The 21,296-nt window shown below is 39.5% G+C and overlaps 1 protein-coding gene across 3 annotated transcripts in view; it reads left to right on the top strand.

Annotated features, from left to right (window-relative positions):
• ptpn13 (protein tyrosine phosphatase non-receptor type 13) overlaps positions 1 to 21,296 on the top strand; it is a 52,107-nt gene that overhangs the window by 14,930 nt on the left and 15,881 nt on the right. For all 3 annotated transcript variants that reach the window (XM_047372682.1, XM_047372681.1, XM_047372680.1), the window contains exons 7-21: positions 1,687 to 2,295; positions 7,254 to 7,346; positions 8,557 to 8,653; positions 9,580 to 9,784; positions 10,454 to 10,528; positions 10,615 to 10,792; positions 11,378 to 11,528; positions 11,642 to 11,780; positions 14,033 to 14,185; positions 14,687 to 14,869; positions 14,979 to 15,141; positions 16,615 to 17,047; positions 18,873 to 18,979; positions 20,226 to 20,279; positions 20,775 to 20,864. In XM_047372682.1, coding sequence (XP_047228638.1) covers positions 1,687 to 2,295; positions 7,254 to 7,346; positions 8,557 to 8,653; positions 9,580 to 9,784; positions 10,454 to 10,528; positions 10,615 to 10,792; positions 11,378 to 11,528; positions 11,642 to 11,780; positions 14,033 to 14,185; positions 14,687 to 14,869; positions 14,979 to 15,141; positions 16,615 to 17,047; positions 18,873 to 18,979; positions 20,226 to 20,279; positions 20,775 to 20,864 — 2,730 coding nt within the window. The remainder of the gene's footprint in view (positions 1 to 1,686; positions 2,296 to 7,253; positions 7,347 to 8,556; positions 8,654 to 9,579; positions 9,785 to 10,453; positions 10,529 to 10,614; positions 10,793 to 11,377; positions 11,529 to 11,641; positions 11,781 to 14,032; positions 14,186 to 14,686; positions 14,870 to 14,978; positions 15,142 to 16,614; positions 17,048 to 18,872; positions 18,980 to 20,225; positions 20,280 to 20,774; positions 20,865 to 21,296) is intronic.

The raw sequence follows: 21,296 nt of genomic DNA, 5'->3' as shown, positions 1-21,296 counted from the left end.
TTCCTCATGTCCACACGTCAATGTATTTTGTTGGGATTTTATGTTCTAGACTGACGAAAAGTAGCACAACATTGTGAAGAGAAAATAAATTATTTGCAAGTTATTTTGTGAACATGTGACGAATAATTGTATTCAGCCACCTTTGCTCTGATACCCTGAAATAAAATCCAGTGCAACCAATTGCCCTCAAATAGTCTCAATATAAATACAGCTGTACTGTGAAGGCATCAGGGGTTTGTTTGAGAACATAAGTGAACAGCATCATTAAGACCCAGGAAGACAGGTCAGAAATGAAGTTGTGTCAAGTAAACCATATTATTACCCCAAGAGGCAATTTGTAGTGCAGACAACAGTGTAACATTAAAACAGCCATACAAAAAAATGTCCTTACAGTGTGGACCTGCAATTGACCAGGCTAATAGCAGTGGGGATAAACGATTTATTTTAGGCTGTTTGTCCTACAATATGGCTTGTTGTATCTCCATCCTCATGGTAAGAGAGATAATTCTGCCCAAAGAGGATGGTTAGGATCAGCCAAAGTTATCCTAGTTTTCTTTAAGGACCTGGAATTATAAAGGTCACTCAAATAATTAAGAGATGTGCCAGCATTTTTACTGCAAACTTTGACAATACTTTGCAGGCATTTCTTATTTTTGAGGGAAAGTGACCCGTACCAACAAATAAAACCAAAGGTAAGAACAGACGGAATAAAACATCTTCATAAAAGCAGAGCTGACATTAAAAGTACAAAAGTACAAAGAGCTGCAGAGATCCACAGCTCAGTCTATCAACAGGCCAGTTATTATTATTGGACGCCACATATCTGACCTTCATGAAAGAGAAGAAAGAATTTGTTGAATGAAGCCATTAAAAGTCCTGCTTTCAGTCATGTTATGGGCAGAGCGAATAAATGGAAGAAGATGCTGAGCAACACCCTGAACACATCATCCCCACAGTGAAACAGGGCGATAGCATCATCATGTTATGATGCTTTTCTTCAACAGGAACAGGCAAGCTGGTCGGAGTTAATGGAAAGATGGATGGAAATTAGTACCCAGCAATGGTAAAAGAAAACTTGGAGGTTAATAAAGACTTGAGACTGGGGTGGAGGTTAACCTTTACAGCAGGACGACGATCTTAAACATACAGCTAGCGCAGGAATGGTTTAGATCATAGCATATTCATGTGTTAGAATGGCCTGGTCAACGTCCAGACCTAAAGCCAATAGAAAATCTGTGGCCAATTTGGAAGTTTGTGGTTTTCAAGGGGTATAAATACTTTGGAAGGCGCTGCAGGTCTAAAATCAATATGAAAGTGATGCCTTAGTTGACAGCCATAAAACCTGTGGCAGCAAAAGATGCTTTACAAGATATCAAATCAATACCCGGAGCAATTTTACAAGGCGTGCTCTGATTTTCACATTTATTAACCTTGTTTTTGCTTCATATTAAATATGACATACGGAATATCAAGCTTAAAAATTGGGGACTGCTAATCTTTAAAAAAAAAATTATCCTAAAGTAAATAATAGCATAGGTGAAAACTCACTGTGAATACGTGAGTTTTCTGTTTATATATGTCTGTTGGTTGTTGTCGACACTCAAGTTAAAGAATGAGTTATTTTAAGAATTTGACTCATGAAAGTATATCTGTATGCTCTTATATTAATGACATGTCCTTCACCAGGGAGGAGTGCCGCCCCCAGAGTTTTGGAGCGCTACAAGGCCAGAACTCAGGATCAAACGGCTCTTAACCGGGGACTCAGTCGTTCTATGGGCTCATTGCCGATACAGGACTTGTTGAGAGGGGACGAGGGTGCAGTTCCCCAGAATTCTGACTCTCCCACAGAACTCTACCCCAAGCCTCCCTCACTCCAGCACCAGCTTTCTTATCCCTATCTGCACCCCCTTCACCCCCAGATGAAGGGCCGGCCCGTGGAGCTGGACCGCAGGTCTTTACCCTACCATGTTACAGACAGAGGGCCGAGCCAGCCCAGGAAGACCTGGGCTTCGTCTGTGGACTTGGCTTACATTGACCCGGAAGCTCTTCGTTTTGGAGCTTTGGAAGATGCTCGGAGAGGCAGCAGTGTCTTAAGTACACATTCGGTGGGCAGGCAGAAATCACCTTTGTCTGTGTCCAAGGAGGTGGGTTATCGGTACTCGGAGTTTGGTGGGCTGAAGAACCGGAGGTCTCATCACTTCTCGGCCCTGTCTGTTGGCTCTGGGTTCCCTGGTGCATATGACAGGATCAAGGAAAGACAACGGAAACTCGAGGCACTTCAACAAGCAGTCAATGGTGAGTAATGTTGTTGTAGCTAAAATGCATTTGTACAGCTGTGAATCTTCAGCTGTAACGCTGTTTGATTCAATCCAGATCCTCGAGTTCAGTAAGAGAGAGGAGTATTTTGATAACTTGTTGAAGTTAAGAGGGTTTTTAAAGAAAGCAGAAAGAGGGCTACATGTATAGCATTATACTAGTTTTTCAAAGTTTGCCCTTAATAATAAATGCTACTACATAAAGATTTTACACATTCTGTTTCATTGAACATTACTAATAAGACTGTTTAAAAGGTGTTCTATGGCTCTTTGTGATTAAAAACAATTGCTCTTTTGCTAAATGGGCATTTTATAAAGCTACAATATGATGATGGAATCTCAGCCAACCTGAAGCTTTGTGTCTGAGACCTTTTTAAATGTGTCATCTTAAAACCAAGACACTCTCAACTTTTACCTTATCTCTTCACAGCTGGTAAATGGAGGCTGTTAAAAAAACTGTTCAAAATATATGAAAAGCATAAGTAATAAAATATGGACAGGATAGTTCTGATTTCCAGATATTACATTTTTCCCTCACTTTTTGTAGCAGCATACTTTTATTGGAGGTTTTGCTGTTTTCTGTTCTTGTTAAAGTAATGATTGATCTCATAACATTTGATGGGTAAAACTGTTGTGGCCCCAGAACCACAGGTGGTTGACCTGTGTCGCACACCATCAATCTCAGACACCAACAGCTTCGGGAATGTCTGTGGCTAATTTTAGCAGCAGCTGACTAGCATTATGATGCAATTTCAACAATATGTAAACATGATGTGGAGGAAATGGAAAATCATAGTCTAATACAAAAATCATTTGACAGATGTAGCCTAAAAAAGAAGCAGCAGCCTGTCTCATAATCTCCTTTTAGGTGACAAACGATTGTTAGCTTTTTCTGGCTATTGTCATCAGTTACGCGTTGAAACAAAATAGTTTCAGACGGCTAACGGAAAACACATAAATGACACACAACCAGTCTTTCACCTCCTTCCTTCTAAATACCTGCACAGCATCACATCACTCCATAACAAATACTTTGTCATTAGTATTGCACAATATGGGGATTTCTTGTGAAACGTCACGTCTAGCTCATACTATTATTTTGTAATAAATGTTTAGCAGAACATTGTTTGAACATTGAGCGTGGTCCTCAGCATTTCAAGCTACAACAGTGGTGTAGCCCTGAATTATGAACTGTTGTAAGTCAGTACATTGTTTCAAGAAGATGTCGGTTATTATCAAGTAAAGGAAAAACGGCAAACTAGAAAGCGTAGTGAATTGGGTAATTAAAGCTGGCTATAGTTGATAGATGGAGGAAAAATGGTGACCACATTGGGATGATGTGAGCAGCCAGGCACTTGGATTCATTACCAGCTGTATATATGAGTTTAACTGCTGTGCGGGTTCAGAGCTGGGCATTCGCTTGAATGGTTGTGTTGGCTCCTCAGCTGTGTTTAGACAGAATGAGTCAGTGGCACGAAGGTTGGCCAAATGACCGATTCTAATTAAAGGACTGCATAATTCTAGCCTGTACCTTATTGTCACACATGTTGCATACACAGCTACTACTTTGACACATTTTTGTTACTTACTGGGGGGAAAAACAGTTTGTACAGTCACATGCTTAAGAACAACACAACACAATGTTGGTGTAATTCCTTAGTATTCAGCCCCTGGAGTTTATGTTTTTCTCAAAGGCTTATTGGATTCTTAGTAAAAGTTCCATAGGGAGGCTTCCTTCATACACTGACTCACATGTGCCTGTGTGGGTTTGAAAGGCATCTGGTGATCGTGGAGAAGCATAAAGGTTTAAACAAGTATGGTTGGCTTCATACAATAACCACTGTCTTATATCTATACTTCCCTTTCCTTGCCTTGTTGTTTTTTCCAGACTCCCACCACTCCTACAATCTGCTTGTAGCATCCTTTTTTGGTAGCTATTTTTATACTAGCAATACTGTATTATTTTCTCAAAAATGAGCTTTTCTTTCCTCCTCTTCTTACTTGTCTTCTGGGTAATTGTGTGTATTAATATGATATAATGTAATAAGGACAGGAGTCATTCTATGCTCAACAAGATAACAAATAAAACTGTATAGTTACTATGTTTGTCCAGCTTTTCAATATAAATACTTGTTGTTTTTTTTCAAATAATTATGCAGAGTTATGTTTTACGTCATAAGCGTAAATGTTTTACAGTGCTTGTTAAACATCTATTATTTATCATCTATCAAAATGAGGTATTTCTTGGAAACGGAGTATGACAGCCGCTAAAAAGAATATGTTGTAATACTGTAGAAGATGATGAAAAAGTGGGAGGTAAAATACTTTTATTTCCTGTCTTTGTTTCTCATCCCACTGTGCATAATAAATCCAGGAGTTTCCTAAAAATAGGTTCCTACATCCATCCATTCCTTACAGTTTTTGGTTTGTGCAGGTTATATTTTTGAAGACAGGCCTCTTGTATATGCTATAAATTCATAGAAAACCTTTCTGCTTATACTTTAAAAAATCAGAAAAATGGAGGACGACATTTTGGCATGAGAAAATTAAAAGGCAAAAAAAAACCAGGACTGTTTCTGCTAGGCAGATGTTATGCTTAATGATGATTTCTCTGCAGCAGTAGTTTCCAGCCCTGGACAGTGTCCATCCATTTTCTTTACAACCCTAATCCTGTTCAGGGTGATATATTGGCTGTCCTTCATCTCCATTGACCATTGAACTGTTGGCAGGGTTCCATCTTTAAACGCTTATCTTTGAGATCTGACAAAGATTTTATTGTTTTTTTGTTGTTTGCTCGGTTGTAAGTCTGTTTTAATATAGAGGTTGATGCACTGCTTACTTTTTTTATTTTCCTCAAAGGAAAGTAGAAATTGTTTATTATTTCAACGGTTTGTTTTCAGAAAATTGAAGTTTGAGTTATATAGATGTTTTTGTAGTAATATGGAAAAGTAAATTGATTAGATGTGTATATTTAAAACATGAACAATTTGTGGATGTTAACTGGCACAGTGATGGCTCAGGCATGGTCTCAAAGTTTCATGTTGCTTCCTTTCCTCCTTTTTTTTGCAAACTGTCATGCTGTCCTTTTGTCTCTGTGTCCATTGGCATCTCTACCTGGCTACCTCTTTGTCATTCAGCTGCTAGACAACTCCAACCCCTTCCCCCTTTGCCCAAAAATGCTTTCGTCTTCAATGAGAAGCAGCTCTTCCTCGCAGACCCTGAAGCTGTAATTGGAGTCATGCATAGCGGATGAGGGAATTCCTAAGATTATTGGACCTTTCTGGTTCTTGGCAGCAGGTTAGGGGGCTTTGAGCTAAGGTCAGGTCTAGTATGGAAAACAATAAAAGGAGACTTCTAAATGAAAATGTTTCTTTGTAAGGATAACCACTAAGCTTCCACGATTATGAGGAGGGGGGGCAGTGCAGCATCACTGTTTTCTCTGTACAGTGGTTAAAAAACCGTCATAACCCCAGGCTTCTCTCTGGCATCCCATTAAAAGAGTTTTAACCATGACGAGCATTATGACAGAATTTTAACAGTTTTTAAACTGCAAATTATTTCAGATTCAAAACACCTTGATATCGGTTACTTGGGTTGTTATATATTCTCTTTTTCATTTAAATGGATATTCTGAGGAGCACCAGCTACTCCAAACAGTCCAAATCCCTGTAGTGAAGATGAAACGGGGAACTAATGACGAAGCTTGGTTACCTGCTTCATATGCAATCTATCAACTGTTTGCCTCAAATCATCTCCACTTCCATAAAAATTTTTGTTTTTTTTTAGTTGGATTGGATGCTTTTTTGTTGTACATTTGTTTTTAAAATCCTTTTTTTGGAGCCAAATGGGTTTAATTCTTTCTCTGACTTATATATTTTTTTCACCCATTAGGTTTTTAAAGATCTGCCATATCCGGTTGTCTGGGCAAGTGACTGCATGTATGGGTGACTGCATGAGTCTGTCAGTTTTTGAGAACATTTTTTAACTGCATGGGAAAAGTGCATAGATGAACTAGTCTCTGAACCAACCTTTTTAACTGTGAGATTGTGTAATAGGAACTCGTGACTCACCCCATTAGAGGATGGGAAAACTATTTTAGGCGACTGTCTGACCAGTCCTTCTGCCTCCTAGTATCGCTTTAGCTGCTGCTGCAGGCCTTAAATTCCTTAGTTTTTTCGAAGAAGACCATCATCATCATGAAGAGAGTGCTGCTGTATTGTGAAACTGAACTAAGATTTTTGAGCTGTGACTGAAGAATGTGGTTCATTTCGGCTATGCAGCAGGCACCGAGGAGCAGGACTTTCAGGTTCTGTGAACTTAGCAGAAAAACACATGACCCTTGGGTGAGGGTTGAAAGTTTATTGTGTATGTTTTCACCTTGCTGCTTAGTTAAGTTTATCTCTGAGTTCATGAGGCAATACTTTGTAGGAAAAAAAATGTGTTGAGCTGGTCTCTGCTTGCTGTGGTTCTACCTGTCAAGCAAGAGAAAAGCTAAAAACATGAAGAGAGACACGCCTACTGACTTGGGGTGAATCCACCTTACTGTAGACTTGCAGATGCCTTATTATTAGTAGTGTTTACCAACAGCATGACTAATACCCATCTTTGTTCCTCATTGTACTGTCTTGTTCAATGGTATGGAAAGTCTGAACGTGTTTCCGAAAGGTTTTTGTGAAGAAAAGCATGAGACGCTCATCAATTTGTGTGCTGTCAAATTCCCATTATAAAAGGCAATGAGGTTTTTGTTATTGTGTTTCCGTGTGATGTGACAATGGAAGGCAATCGGCTTCACCCTAACATAAAAAATATACCAAACACCTCACTGTAATCATTACGTAGTATTCGGTGCATGATCGTTGTGTTATTTTTCATGTAATGCATGATCCACAGGTCATGGTTGGTTTATTGATTCTAATGAGAAAACTGTTATGCTTTCAGATCCTGTCCACACCCACCAAAGGTACCACAGTGATTACAGCTCATCTAGTGAAAGCCCATCAGTGGCCTCTTCAGATCCAGACTACAGGCAAGGTAACCAATACCCTTAAACCTTTAATATTTTTATACAGTGTCATTTATTTGATTTTCCTTTTGGGATGAATAAAGTATTTTTGAATTTGAATAAAATTGAATTGAGTTTACACAATCTTATTTACAGTTCAAACCAGGTGTTTACATGCACTGTATAAGAAGCACACCATTTTTTTTTTTTTTGTCTCTGAAGGTCGGTTTGGACATATTTATTTTTTTTTTTCTTTTTAAAGATATTTTTTCGGCTCTAGTGGCCTTTATTTTTTGACAGTATGCAGACAGGAAAGAGGGGTAGAGAGAGGGGGAGACATTCGGCAAATGTCGCCGGGTCCGGGATTTGAACCCGGGACGGCCGCTTTGGGGACTGTAGCCTCCGTATATGGTTGCGCGCTTAACCCGTACACCATCAGCGCCGCGCCCGGACATATTTCTGTTTATCTAAATGCCAGAATAGAAAAGTTCTTTGTTTAAATTTTACTAGTTTTGACACACTTTATCTTTAAATGTTGGTAAGGAGATGTTAAATTACCTCATGTCCTTTGTTTTGAGCGGTGCCCAATATAAAGTGTGTTTGAGGGTTTAGTGCTGTTATAGTTGAGACCTTTTTACAGAAAATTAACCTTTAATATAATTGAATAACTAGAATCTTTGGGTATAGTTTTTTTAAATCATTTGCCAGTTATTTGACCCACATTTCCATTCCATACCTTAAACACATCCTTCTTTTCTTGCCCGTTTCATTTGCAGCAAACAAATAAATAAGCACAAAAACATTTTAAAATGAATTTAGCATTATGCATCACATTTTACTGAACCTCTGTTTTTTTAAACATGTCTTGAGTTGCTGAACTAACAGCTGAAAAGACTAAGGAAACAATTTGCTGGAAAGTATCGTATATATTTGGGAATGACTTTAGGACACACTGTAGTGTTCCTAAACTAAAGCCTGTTTGAAATTCATTCAACTGAAAAATATAGTCATGTAATGCAATGTCCCTTTATACCCACTTTTAGTGCAAGTCAGCAGATGTTATTCATGCTCCTCGCTTTGCCTGACTTAAGTGTTCTGTAACTACTGCTCTGCTCAGACATGTTCATGCAAGTTTAATCACATCACCTATGAGTGTTAGGAGGGGCGTGTTGGATTGATAAAACTAAATGTGGTGCTTTGTGCTCGCTTGTGCAGCTAATATTCCCACATCTCTTGCAGCTAAGAAACCTGGTGAGGTGACAAGGTACGGCTCCCAGCTGGCGCTTGCAGAACAAGACGCCCCGTCACTGAGAAGGAACAACTCACAGAGATATCGGTAAAACACACAGGCCGTATCTGCATCAGCTGTGTATCAGTGGATGCAATGTCCATCACAAATTTGGACTTTTGAGGCTGTGATGTGGTAAAATGTGAATAAAAATTTGAGTATGAATACTTTCACAAAGCACTGTAAAGGGCTGTTCAACTCCTGTCAGGTCTTTTGTTTTTGTTTTTTGGGTGGGGGCATTGTATGTAAGCAAGGTGAAGTAATGTTTGTCTGTTTTCATTGCAGAGGTACTGGACCTCTGCATGTGTATGTGCTCTATCTTCAGAAAAAATAAAACTGTATTGAGCTGGTTATAAACAAAGGTTTTACAGATTTTATTTCTGCTAAGATTGAATTACCTTGAGCTGAAAAAATGTTGTTTTTAGGTTAGAGGTTCGGTTTTGGACTAAGGTCTGAATTGAGTTTAAGTTGGGGTCAGGATTAGGCTATAGAACGAATGGAAAATGATTGGAAGTTGATTCAGAGTCCTTGTAAAGATGGAAAGACATAACATGTTTAGGTGTGTGTGGGTTTTCTAATAAGTCTTTCTGTTGATGATGAGCTGGTCCCAGCAGCATCAGACGAAACTGTCCCATTTTGGTCCTCTGTGCCACACACAGCTGGTGTGGCACAGCAGGATCTGCCTCATGCTTCAGTTGTGAGGTCATCTGATGTGACATTCACATTCACTCCTCTTGATCTCTCTAATCTCTAGCATCACAGGCCTAAACAGCGTGCTGTTGCTATGCCTCCTCCCAGAGAAGGAATAATTTTCATTTGTCCTCCTGCAGTTCCTCATCCCCGCTGGGGTGAAAGAAAATTTCAGATGGAATTTTTTGCAGTTTGTGTGTTAACAGATTATTCAGCCACGAACGCCTACCAGGCATCACACATTAAACCACAGAGGTTTGCAGCTAACATTTGGTTCCCTTCAGGCACAATGAGGGTACATCTGATGAAAGTGCTGAGATGCTCCTCCAACGGCAAGAGGAGGAGGTACAGCGACTGCAGACCCATCTGGCCAACAGGCTGTCCAGGGCCAACTTCTACCCTGCAGACGAGCCCCTGTTCCGACCTCATGCTTCAGCACTTGACCTTCAGGACCCCTTTCACAATCCTTTATCGCTCCGAAAAAGAAAGGTTTGTGTATTTTGTGACTCAGCACTTGAAGATGTACACCAAAAAAGATACTTGTTATCCATTATAAAGACAACTTTTATGATACTAATCCAGAAAGCCCAATAAAAGCCATCATTTATAAACCTCTCACTGCAGTCTAAACTTCCCACATGCAAGCAGCTTGAGGCTCATTTATAGTGCAGGTTTTGATGATGCGTGTACAAATTTAACTTGCATAAGTTCACTGGCAACGAACTTGTTGACTCTGTGCTCATTTGATGTTGTGCAAATGCTAACTGCTGACTGCAGTGTTTCATTTATTCCAGCCTCCTTAGGGCTAACTGTAAATATGTGGGAAGTATGCTCAGATTTATTTAGTCTATTATTGCAGATTATGTAAAAATGTTAGAAGGTAAATGCAGGAACAAATTTGCTAATGCTGGGAACAAAATCTTAAATCATGTGGATTATTTTAATCCTAGGTTGTTCTCACATCCATTCTTTGTCACGTTTGTGGTGTATTTAATTGATGTGATTTAGGATGTTGGGGTTACTAGTTGGAAACTTGATTTTGTGCACAGCCATGGAAAGCATAAGGTTATAAAAGCTTCAGAAATATGAACTGTGTGAATATAAGGTGTGAACAAACTTTCTATGACTATTTCCCTTTTCTCTTTGCAATAATGACAGAACTTTTATGGACCTGAGTTTGTTAAGATGGCCAGTGAGTCGCCGGTAACCTTATCTGTGCCTTCGTCAATCATGGTGAGGATTTTACTCTCCTTTCCTCCTTGAAATCAGAGTTGTATTATCCTTTCATTAACCTTTGCCCCATTCTGTTTCATCCCTAGCAACAGAAACGAAGTAAGATGGAAGAAGTGCAGAGGAAGGTGGGTGTTGTGCTTCTAAATGGGCAAAAACTGGAGGTGGGCTGTGACCTTAAGGCAGTTTGTAAAGACGTTTTTGATATGGTGGTGGCGCACATTGGTCTCGTGGAGCACCATCTCTTCGCCCTTGCATACCTCAAAGGTAAATTACAGATTTGGGGGTTTACATATTTGTACACTTTTGATTTAGAGTTGTATGTTTCTAGTCATTTTAGTCAGTCACCTGTCTTGAGTAAGCGCTTCGATCTTCTTTCACATTAAAAACCTTTCTGAAATTTGAACTAAAATTATCCTCTCTTAAATACAAATATATGGTGCCTTGCAACAGGATCCATACTCGTTGAACATTTTCACATTTTGTTATATGAAAAACACAAACATCAGTTCATTTTATTGGAATTTTACATAATAGATCAACACAAAGTAGTAAATAAATTGGAAGTGGAATGATAATTGGATTTCAGCATTTTAACTAATAAAATCTGAAAAGGATGGCCGGTATTTGTGTTCCATCCCCTTTACTTTGATAACTACTTAATCAGATTATTGATGGTGATCACAATCATACTTTGTCAATCACAAAAAACCCAGTGAAACATAGATGTTTGTGGGTAATTAATCATTTTTTTAAGACCTAACATTCATTTTCAGCCTGATTTAACATTATTTTACATTTGTAATCTGACACCTACTTTAATCTTTCAAAAAAAAAAAAAATCCCATACAGAAACTGAGTTTTTCTTCGTTGAACCCGATGCCAAACTCACCAAAGTGGCTCCTGATGGATGGAAGGACGATCCCAAGAAAAGACGATCTGACGTGCCTTTTAACCTTTTCTTTCGCATCAAATTCTTTCACGATGATGTCAGCCTCATACAGTAAGCGCACATTGTTATGAGTGAACGATTCTCCTGTCTAATATGCATTTCCCTGATAAAGCAGAATAAAAGCACAACATCTGTTTGATGCTTCTTATCCATATGGTAAACAGGCATGCAATGACCAAACATCAGTACTACCTACAGCTGAGGAAGGATATCTTGGAGGAAAGGATGCGCTGCAATGCAGAAAATGCAATGTTGCTGGCTTCACTGGCATTGCAGGCTGAATTTGGTGACTACCAACCTGAGGTACCCAAGATCTTCTTTCAGTAGTTGAAGTGCAATTTGTAACTGAACTGAATTTTACTTACTTATCCTACCTCACAAATACACATACATATATCTGGCTATATATAAAAAAACAGGTGGTAAAGTAAGTATTAAATGCATCACCAATTTTATAAGTAAATGTATTTCAAAAGGAGCAATTGACATAAAATTCTCATAAAATTGCTAACAACACATCCCATCCTCACATGCAAAGAAATCAAGCCGAAGGTGACCATAAATTATGTGTAATAAAATGGATTGACAAGGGAAAAAACACATGTAGAAAGAGCAATGACACTAGCTGAAATCTATCATTAATTAGAGGCTGATTAATAATCGGATAGCAAAAACTGCTTTATAGGATATTTGTTTTACAGAATTTGAACCAGGTGAAGCTAAAACTATGCCACTTGAGGACTACCTCTTGTAGGTTTTTCATCTTAAACTCAAAATGTCTAAAGTTTTGGTATAATTTTGGCTTAATTGCTGCTCTTGGGTTGTTCTTTCATCAAATGGTATGTTTTAGTGTCTGTATACGGCAGGTAATGATTAATAGATTACTAAATTAGTTTATTTTGATCACCAATAAATCATAATCAATCTGATTAATTGTTTCATGCCTATAATAAGGTGTCTCATTATCAAGGTTTCACAAAAGAAACATCTCATTATGATTATATTCCAGAGGTGAAAAGGACATCTTTACACCATAAACCGTCCATGAACAGGTACTTCTTACAACATTTTGCACAAAGGAGTCAAAAAACGTCTCACGACAGTTGTCCAACAGCCAAGGACCACTTGTGGAGAGCCTCAGAAAGACCAGGAATTAGCAGGGGCACATTTTAAGTTTGCTCAACAACATTTAAACAAGCATTTGAAATACTGGGAGAATATAATTTTTCCAGATGAGACCAAAGTTGAACTCTTTGGTCTCATCTGGAAAAGGGGACTAGCTCACATCCCAAAAACACCATACTAGCAGTTAAATATGGAAAATGGAAAAGGGTTGTTTTTCAGCACACAGGCAAAGATCAGATAATTAAAGGAAGGATAAATGGGCAGCGGGCTGCACGGTGGCGCAGTTGGTAGCACTGTTGCCTTGCAGCAAGAAGGTCCTGGGTTTGATTCCCGGCCTGGGGTCTTTCTGCATGGAGTTTGCATGTTCTCCCCGTGCATGCGTGGGTTCTCACCGGGTACTCCGGCTTCCTCCCACAGTCCAAAGACATGCCTATTAGGTTAATTGGTCACTCTAAATTGCCCTTAGGTGTGTGCATGGTTGTATGTGTGTTGCCCTCCGATGGACTGGCGATCTGTCCAGGGTGTACCCCGCCTCTCGCCCATAGACTGCTGGAGATAGGCACCAGCTCCCCTGCGACCCACTATGGAATAAGCGGTAGAAAATGACTGACTGACTGACTAAATGGGCAGCTCTACTGAGACCTTCTAGTTAAAGAAAATTCTGCCACCATCTTCCAGGATGAAGTTTATGAAACAGTAGTGGAGGTTTCAGAGGGCAGTGGTCCCAAACACAGCTTGTTGTGTTGAGTGGGTGTATGAGCCAGTTTGTCACCTGGAGATGCACAGTTGTTAAAGTGGCGAATGGTGAAAGGCCTGCGACACACAGCACCCAAGAGCAGAGTAGGACGGGTGGACTCCACTCCAGAATGCTGCAGCAGCCCTAGGCAGACATACACCAGACATCACCTTAGGACAGCCATATGCCCTGCACAGATGTAGGTCGCCAGTGAAGGACAGGGGCAGCAGCCCTCAGGCCAAAGAGGCGCAGCGTGAGACATCGGGCACCGAACCCCCCTAAACTAGACACATCACCATCCCCCGCCGCACATGCTATCCCTGGACCTAGCCCAAAATCACACCAGAGCGAGCATGCGACTAGTTTTTCAATACAGGAGGCATCTTGAAGCTGTCAAAACTAACAAAGTCTTTTTACAATGTAATAAATATATTTCAGTAAGCATGTTCAATACTTTTTCCCTGTGTCATTCCATGTCGTTACACATACCTTAAATTTATGGACATCTATGGTTGAATTATAGGTCTACACCACCTTTTAGAAATATATTTACCTTGAAAGTTGTATATATATTTAGTATTTCTATGTATATATTTCTTTATTTTAGTTAACTTCTAGAATAATACATATCTTTAATCAAATAAAGGAACTGACCAGTTCATTATGAAAATTAAATGGTTAATGTCTACTGCAGCTTCATGGGAAGACCTACTTCAGACTGGAGCACTACCTGCCGGTGTCCATCTTGGATAAGGTTGACCAGACGACTCTTCGGGAACAACTGCCTGAAATTCACAGTAACTATTACGGAGCATCAGAATCGGAGGCTGAGTTTGAGTTCCTCAAGGTTAGCACAAAATGACCAAAGTCTTAATACATTGTGTACTACAATTAGCCCTGATTTATTTTTTATGTGTGTTGAGTGTTTTGTGTACATAATGTTGAAATGAAAGAATATCAGTATTTGGGGTGACTGTGGCGCAGGTGGTAGGAGTTCGCTCTGTAACCGGTGGGTTGCAGCTGATGAAAGTGCTGAGATGCTGTAACCCTAACCCTGCCCCAGGGCAGCTGTGGCTACAGTGTTGTCTACCACTATCAGTGTGTAAATGTGTGTATGAATGGATGACTGATTGAATCAGTGAATCATTTATTCAGTAATCAATTATAACATTTGTTACACTGTCAGATTCTACCTTTATTTAGTTAGGTATACATACAAAATTGAAGTAGTTGATTCCACTAACATTTTACCTTTTTATGCACATTTTTTGTCAAAATGGTTGTGAACTTACTGTTTTAATTTTTGGGGTATTTAGCATTTAAGAACACTTCATGTTTGTCTGAAAAGGTGAGCCAGAAGCTGGCTGAGTACGGAGTCCATTTCCATCGGGTGCTCCCAGAGAAAAGGTCTCAAACAGGCATCATGTTGGGGGTCTACTCCAAAGGCGTGCTCATTTTTGATGTCCTTAATGGACATCGAAACCCTGTGCTGAAGTTCCCCTGGAGGGAGACCAAGAAGATTTCCTTTGCAGTGCGTGCTTGTTTTTTTTTTTTGTGTATCTATAAATAACTGTTGTTTTTTTTTTTCCTGGAAAGATTAGATTAAAGCTTTCTCATTGTAAATCTCTTTCTTCCTCAAGAAAAAGAAAATTTGCCTTCAGAACACATCGGATGAAATCAAACACCTTTTCCAGACTGACAGCAACAGGACATGTCAGTATCTGCTGCAGATGTGCTCTGATCAGCACAAGTTCCACCTGCAGACGAAGGCACGCCAAAGCAACCAGGAGCTGCAGGATCTTGGTATGTCTATGGGTAGAGTTTACAAACCAATTTGGCTAGCCTAATAATCTGTCTACTTGTGGTTGTACAGCAGGAACACCTATTTTCTGTTGTACTTGGTTTTGATATGAGAGGAGAGAGCTCTGGTTAGGAATACAATCTGGTGTTCTACAACTGCAAGAGACCTGCAGAGAAGTTTATACCGAGAAATAACTGACATAAAAGGCTGGGAATATTCAACTAGATTGAAATGTTCAACCCCGTCCCTCTCTAGAGCTTCACTCCAAAGGTTGTTGTTTCTACTGGTCCCTCCAGTAGAAATGACAAGGGTTAAAGAATACCTCCAGAAAAAGAATAATAGTTCCTGGATTGGTAATGCTCCTACAGTGTCTAGAAAAAGGCACTTTCAATACTCTTACACTTAGGCCCTGTTCACACTGCAGGCAAATGTGGCCCAAATCTGATTTTCTTTTTTTTGGGGGGGGTCAAGTGACCAGGTCAGACTAGAACAAGTGTGAACGCTCATATCTGAGCCATATGTGACGTTTTCAAGTCACATTTGAGCCACATTCATATGTGGTCCTAAATACGACTCGAATCTGATATTTTGCAATGTGACTCCAGTGGGAACGACCAAGGCAGATTAGATGTGATTTTGACGTCACTTTCCGTCATGTTTGTCACAATTTTGCGCCGCCCAGCAGAAAACTGTATCGGTTAGCAAAACAGACGGGGGGGCTGGAATAGTACTGCACAGTGGAGAGACAGCGAGATGTTGGAGCTCGTTAATAAACAGAGATAAAAGTTTAGTCAAGCCTAATTGAAAGCCTCATAGGAACCGTCTGGATGTGGGACGTAGTTTGTATTGTACAATTCGTATACAACCGTTCAAACAGAGGACTTTAAAATGCTATCGAGGTTACTGAGCATGTGATAATCTGCCTCTGCTGCAGTCCGATACACTAGATTGCATCAAGTCTTCTGCCTGTGGAGTTGAGAGGAGAGGCGCAAACATATATGATTAAAAGTTGCCCTCAACATGATAAAGTTCTGAAAGAACTCGGTCTCTGTAAAGTTGTCAGCATCCCTGCCCCACCATTGCTGGCTTTGTCTCCACATCCAAACAGTTTGTTGTGCTGAATTGTCAGTCAGATCTCCCTAAAACGGAACAATAAAGAGTTTCACTCTCCTTTTATTCACAGAACCTGCTGACAATAAATGGCATCTGTTGAGCACTTAAACCATCACACCTATTTCTCTGTGTTTATTGTTGTGCTGCGCTTGATGACGCTTGATGTTCTTATGGGCATGCGGGTCAGTTTGGAGCCGCAACATTTTCAAAGTAATGTGAACGACCACACATAAAAAATCAGATTCCTGAAAAAATTGGATTTGAGCATTAAGACCTACAGTGTGAGCGTAGCCTTAATGTACTAAAGTTCACAATTGTACCAATATTGAGTATGTTTTGTTCTATATGTTCCTGTTTATCAGAGAACTGCCCCTTAAGCAGCATGAAGTATTCCCTTGACACCCAGGGTGGAGATACATCAGCTAGGACACCAGGCCCAATCAGCCTGGCCCAGACCTTATCCACACGCTCCAACCCAGACCACCTGAAGAGGATCTCGTACTCAGAGGTGGCCCTCAACAAGTCACCATCCGGCTCAGTTTTAGTCCATGAGGAGCTCCACCTTCCAGGTTACAACCCATTACCCTCCACCGTGTTTCCCAACCCACAACTAATGAGTCGGTCCCATCACAACCTGGCGCAGATGCCGGAGTCAGAGGAGAACCCGTTGTTGGATTTGCTCCGTTCCTCAAATGGCAGACTGACCCAGCCCCAGTTAAACCAAGCACCTTCCAATTTCCAACAACATCAGCGGGCAAGCTCAGATACAGACTCCATCTCACATCATCAGGACAAGTAAGTAAATCAAATTTAAATGTTAGGGGCAAAATGCTTTTTCTCCTGGTACTCATTCTACTGAGAACCAGTAAAACAAAGCTGAGAGATTTAAGCAGATTTAACATGTTTATGTCTTTTTACTTAATTTAATGTGTCCTGTGTCAGTTTGTGTAGTTTCTTTAAGCCTCTGTCAAGATCTTTGAGCGTGCTTTAGGACAGAGTGTGATTATTAAGCAAGGGGATTGTTTTAGGCACCTAACCTTGTGCCTCGACTTTAGAGACACAGCGGACAGATCTCTACCTCCACCTAATTGTCTCTCTGGAGGGGATCTTTGCATGTGAGGGTACACAATCCCCTGTGTCCATGGGCGAGGGTACCTGGCTTTGTGTTTGCTGGTTTATTTAGGGCTTGTCAATTTATGTTGCCAGGGACTTTTCATGCATTATAATTGGCCCAAGTGTTATATATAAACAACTGGGGTCTAAGAAACAGTTCAATAAAGCACATTATTTAATATTGTATTTACTTTTAGTTGTTAGCTGTTTAGTCTTGCCTCCTCATGGCCAGTCTGCACTTGTTCAGATCACAGATATTAAGTATAAACCAATATGATTAGCCTAGGTGGAACACTGATCCCTCCCACAACATTGTATGCCCCTTGACTTCAGATGGTCAATCTGAGGTCAGACATTTGGGGCTTTTTTTTTAACCATATTTCTAGATTGGAGAAACAGATATCTACAGTTGGGAAATCCAGCTTATTCCAGCCCAGGCTCATTGAACAGGTCAGCTGCATATCTGAAGGGAGTTATTCATGCTTTTATTACTTTGCGCTTGAACTATTGCAATGGCCTGTATCCATTCCAACCAGCGCTCTAAAACAAACGGCTAGACAAAGTGCTGTACAGATCAAAAGCATATATACATACACATAAAATACAAATAACTAAAATATACATAACATCAAATCAATGCCCTTTTGGGTGTTAAAAGCATGTGGAAAAAGGTGGGTTTTGAAAATAGATTTCAGGGAAAACCATCAGGGAGGAAGCCTGCCTGATGTGCAGCAGCAGGTTTTTCAAAAGCTTGGGACCAGCTACAGAGAAGGTGTGGTCTCGCCTGAGCTTCTGCCCGGTTCTTGGCAGCGACAGGAGCAGCAGGTCAGCAGATCCGAGAGAACGACGGGGCACATCTGGCTGTAAAAGCTCAGAGATACCGGGAGGGGCAAAACCATTTAAAGACTTCAAAACAAAAGAATGAATCCTAAAATTAACAGGCAACCAGTGCAATGCCCTGTATGCTGTACTGGACCAGTCTTCCCTCCATCACTTACAGACTTTCCAGTATAAAGACGTCCAGCTTCTAACAAGTACTAAAAAACAACATTGCATAACCCCAGTTCTGGCTTCTCTCCAATGGCTCGCAGTCTGCTTGGAATAAATTTTAAAGTTTTATTGTTGGCTTTTAAAGTTTTAAAATAACCTTGTCCCGCCATATTTAGGTGGCATACTAAACATTTATAAACTGGTCAAACAACCAGTTTTTATTAAACACTTTAAGATCTAAACTATAATATAAAGGCAATCAAGCTTCTGTAGTGGCTGTACCAAAATTGTGGAATAGTTTTCAGATCAATAAAAAGACAATTGCTGAGTCTATTAAATCAATGCTTAAGACTCATTTGTTTTCTCTCTAATTCTAGCAGAATCTGAAAGCTTGTTAGACCAGATGGTGTTTTTGGTTTTTTATTATTGTTTACTGTTTTATTTATAAAGCACTTTTCAACTTTTGTTGTTTTTTAATGTGCTATATAGATAAATTGACTTTGTTTCCCTTTCTCAGGTCATTGGGTGCAGCTTTCCACAGCAGCCCTTCATGGCACCACAGTCAGTCTAAAAAGGAATCAGACTCTTCCTCCATTGAGGACAATGGGCAAGCATATGTAGTTGGTAAGACTGCTGTTTTTGATGATTACAAATAAAAATAGATACTATATTTTAAAGTTTTGCATAAAAGTAACTAATTATTTTCTCACAATCTAGACTGTAGCTTTGTCTTTCTCCAGCAGTTACATTTTTACCACAATGTATTGGGATAAATCCTCCTTACTTGCTGTGCGTTCAACATTCTCCATACTTTAGCTTTACTCATTACTGAGTTATGTCTTTTTTTTGAGTACCCAACGAGAGTGAACAAAGCTACATAAAAATCCTGTATTCAGTTCTTATGGGGGCCCAAATGTGCCACAAACCCCCCCCCCCCCCCCCCAAAAAACAAAAAACTCATGAATAACTGTGTAATTAACCAAAAATAAAACACAGTGTTAATTAAATGCATTTATATAAAAAAATTTGTAAATACAAATATGTATTTTATTTAGAAAATTATATAAATATTTTGGAGTGGTCTGCTGTGACACACCATGAAATATTTTATAACTAAGCCTTGTGCATCAGTCAGTGGGCAGATCTACCTGGCTTTTCTCAGTTCAGTTAACTTGCCTGCAGGTTAACTAGTTAAATAATCGGGTTTATTTGACAAGCTAAAATTGCTTCTTGGAGCAACACAAGAACCATGAAATAAATAAATACAGAGAAATGTACATATGGTCTTTACAACTGAAAAACTCTAAATAAAAATGTATAAATTTTCATGTTTGTATAAATATTTATTTTGTAATAGATTTAGAATTTATTACGTTTTGACACTTTTGACTTTATGGCAGCGGTTTCCAAAGTTGGGGTCGGGACACAGGTGTCATACCAACAAGTGCAGAGTCTTGACATCCTCCTGAGAATTTAAACTGAATTGCAAAAAATGAAAATGGTACAGCATATTTTTGCTATAAATGTAAGAAGAGATAAACAGTACCTACGAACTGATAAAACCAATATATTGAGTGTTAATGTATTTGATGTTGGTGATGTACCTCTGTTAAATTGACTTAGAAGAAATGCTTGAGTACTCAACCAATAGTCTGAATCAGAAGTCTCTTCCACTCTTACTCTGTGGGTTGGAAGCTAAAAGGTTAAATTACTGCTTTATGGTCTTGGTTCTTTGTTGCACCACAGGTTCTGTGTTTACTTTACAAGGAACATGGTCTGATCATCAGCAGAGCAATATTTCTACTACATCTGTTGTACAAAGAAATTAAAGTGTAAATTAGTAATGGACTGATCTGCTTCGTGTTCCCAGGGGTCAGTATGCACAGTTCCTCTGGAGCTCCTTCAACTCCAGCATCTGTTAATGGTATGTATGTGGCTGCAGGTATTTATAGCAAACTATCCAGTCTTTCTTCACAACTTAAAGTCAGGAATGGATTTACAAAACTGCACTAAAGCATGAAAGATTTTTTCTCCAGTCAGTTGACCCAACATGACAGTAGATTCTGGATACAACCCAAAAATAAAACTCAGTAAATCTAACAGAACTGAGCCTTTGTTCTTCTCCTGCTGCTGGCCTGTGGATCTGAACTTTGGCCACAGTCCCACCATTGAATTGCTTCATGCTTGTCTCTCAGTTCTTCTTCAGTCCTTCTAGCGTGCTAAAGTAGAAGTCCTTCAGCACCATTCTATAGTTACCTAGACCGGACCTAAGGTCACAGTGCTGTTGTTTTAATGCACTCAGAGTAGCCAGCCTTGAATCCAGCTAATTTCAACATATTCATGTTTGAAAGAAGGAGAAATGTCTTCTTTTAATAATAACTTTATCTTCTGTTACTTTTGCTTGTTTTTTATTGGACAGATTCTTTGAGGAAAAAGCTTAATGAGCTGCCATCTCTGGAGAGAGAGATTACAACTGTAAACTTGAAGAAAGATGCAAAATATGGGCTGGGTAAGCATCCGTATTCATATTTATAACAAATTTAGCTATCATTTCCCAATGCTCCAAGTTCAATAGTATTCTACATTACATCAATTTGCTTTGTGTGCTCATATGGGGCCAAATGGAAGGTGAGGGCACTATCAGGAAGTTGTTTTGTTGGTATTATTTATGAAGTGGAAGTCAATAAAAGGACATGAACTTTATGGCTGCATGATATTGGGAAAACATATAGTATGTGATACCATTTGAGCATGTGGTGATAACTATGTGACTTACAATAAATAGTGTTAATGCCTTTATGCTTTGGGTTCCTAGCAACCATAGACTCCAGATAATGAGTAGTCTCTACAGCTTCTGGAAAAATAATTAGATATGATTTCCATCTCAACAAGATTTTATTGAAAAGTTGCTTCTGGAAAACTTCTGCTGTATTGGCAATGA

The sequence above is a fragment of the Girardinichthys multiradiatus genome, chromosome 8 (assembly GCF_021462225.1).
Source record: "Girardinichthys multiradiatus isolate DD_20200921_A chromosome 8, DD_fGirMul_XY1, whole genome shotgun sequence".
NCBI lineage: Eukaryota > Metazoa > Chordata > Actinopteri > Cyprinodontiformes > Goodeidae > Girardinichthys > Girardinichthys multiradiatus.
The sequence above is the reverse complement of the archived record's forward strand: the minus strand, read 5'-3'. Positions and strand labels throughout refer to the sequence as shown.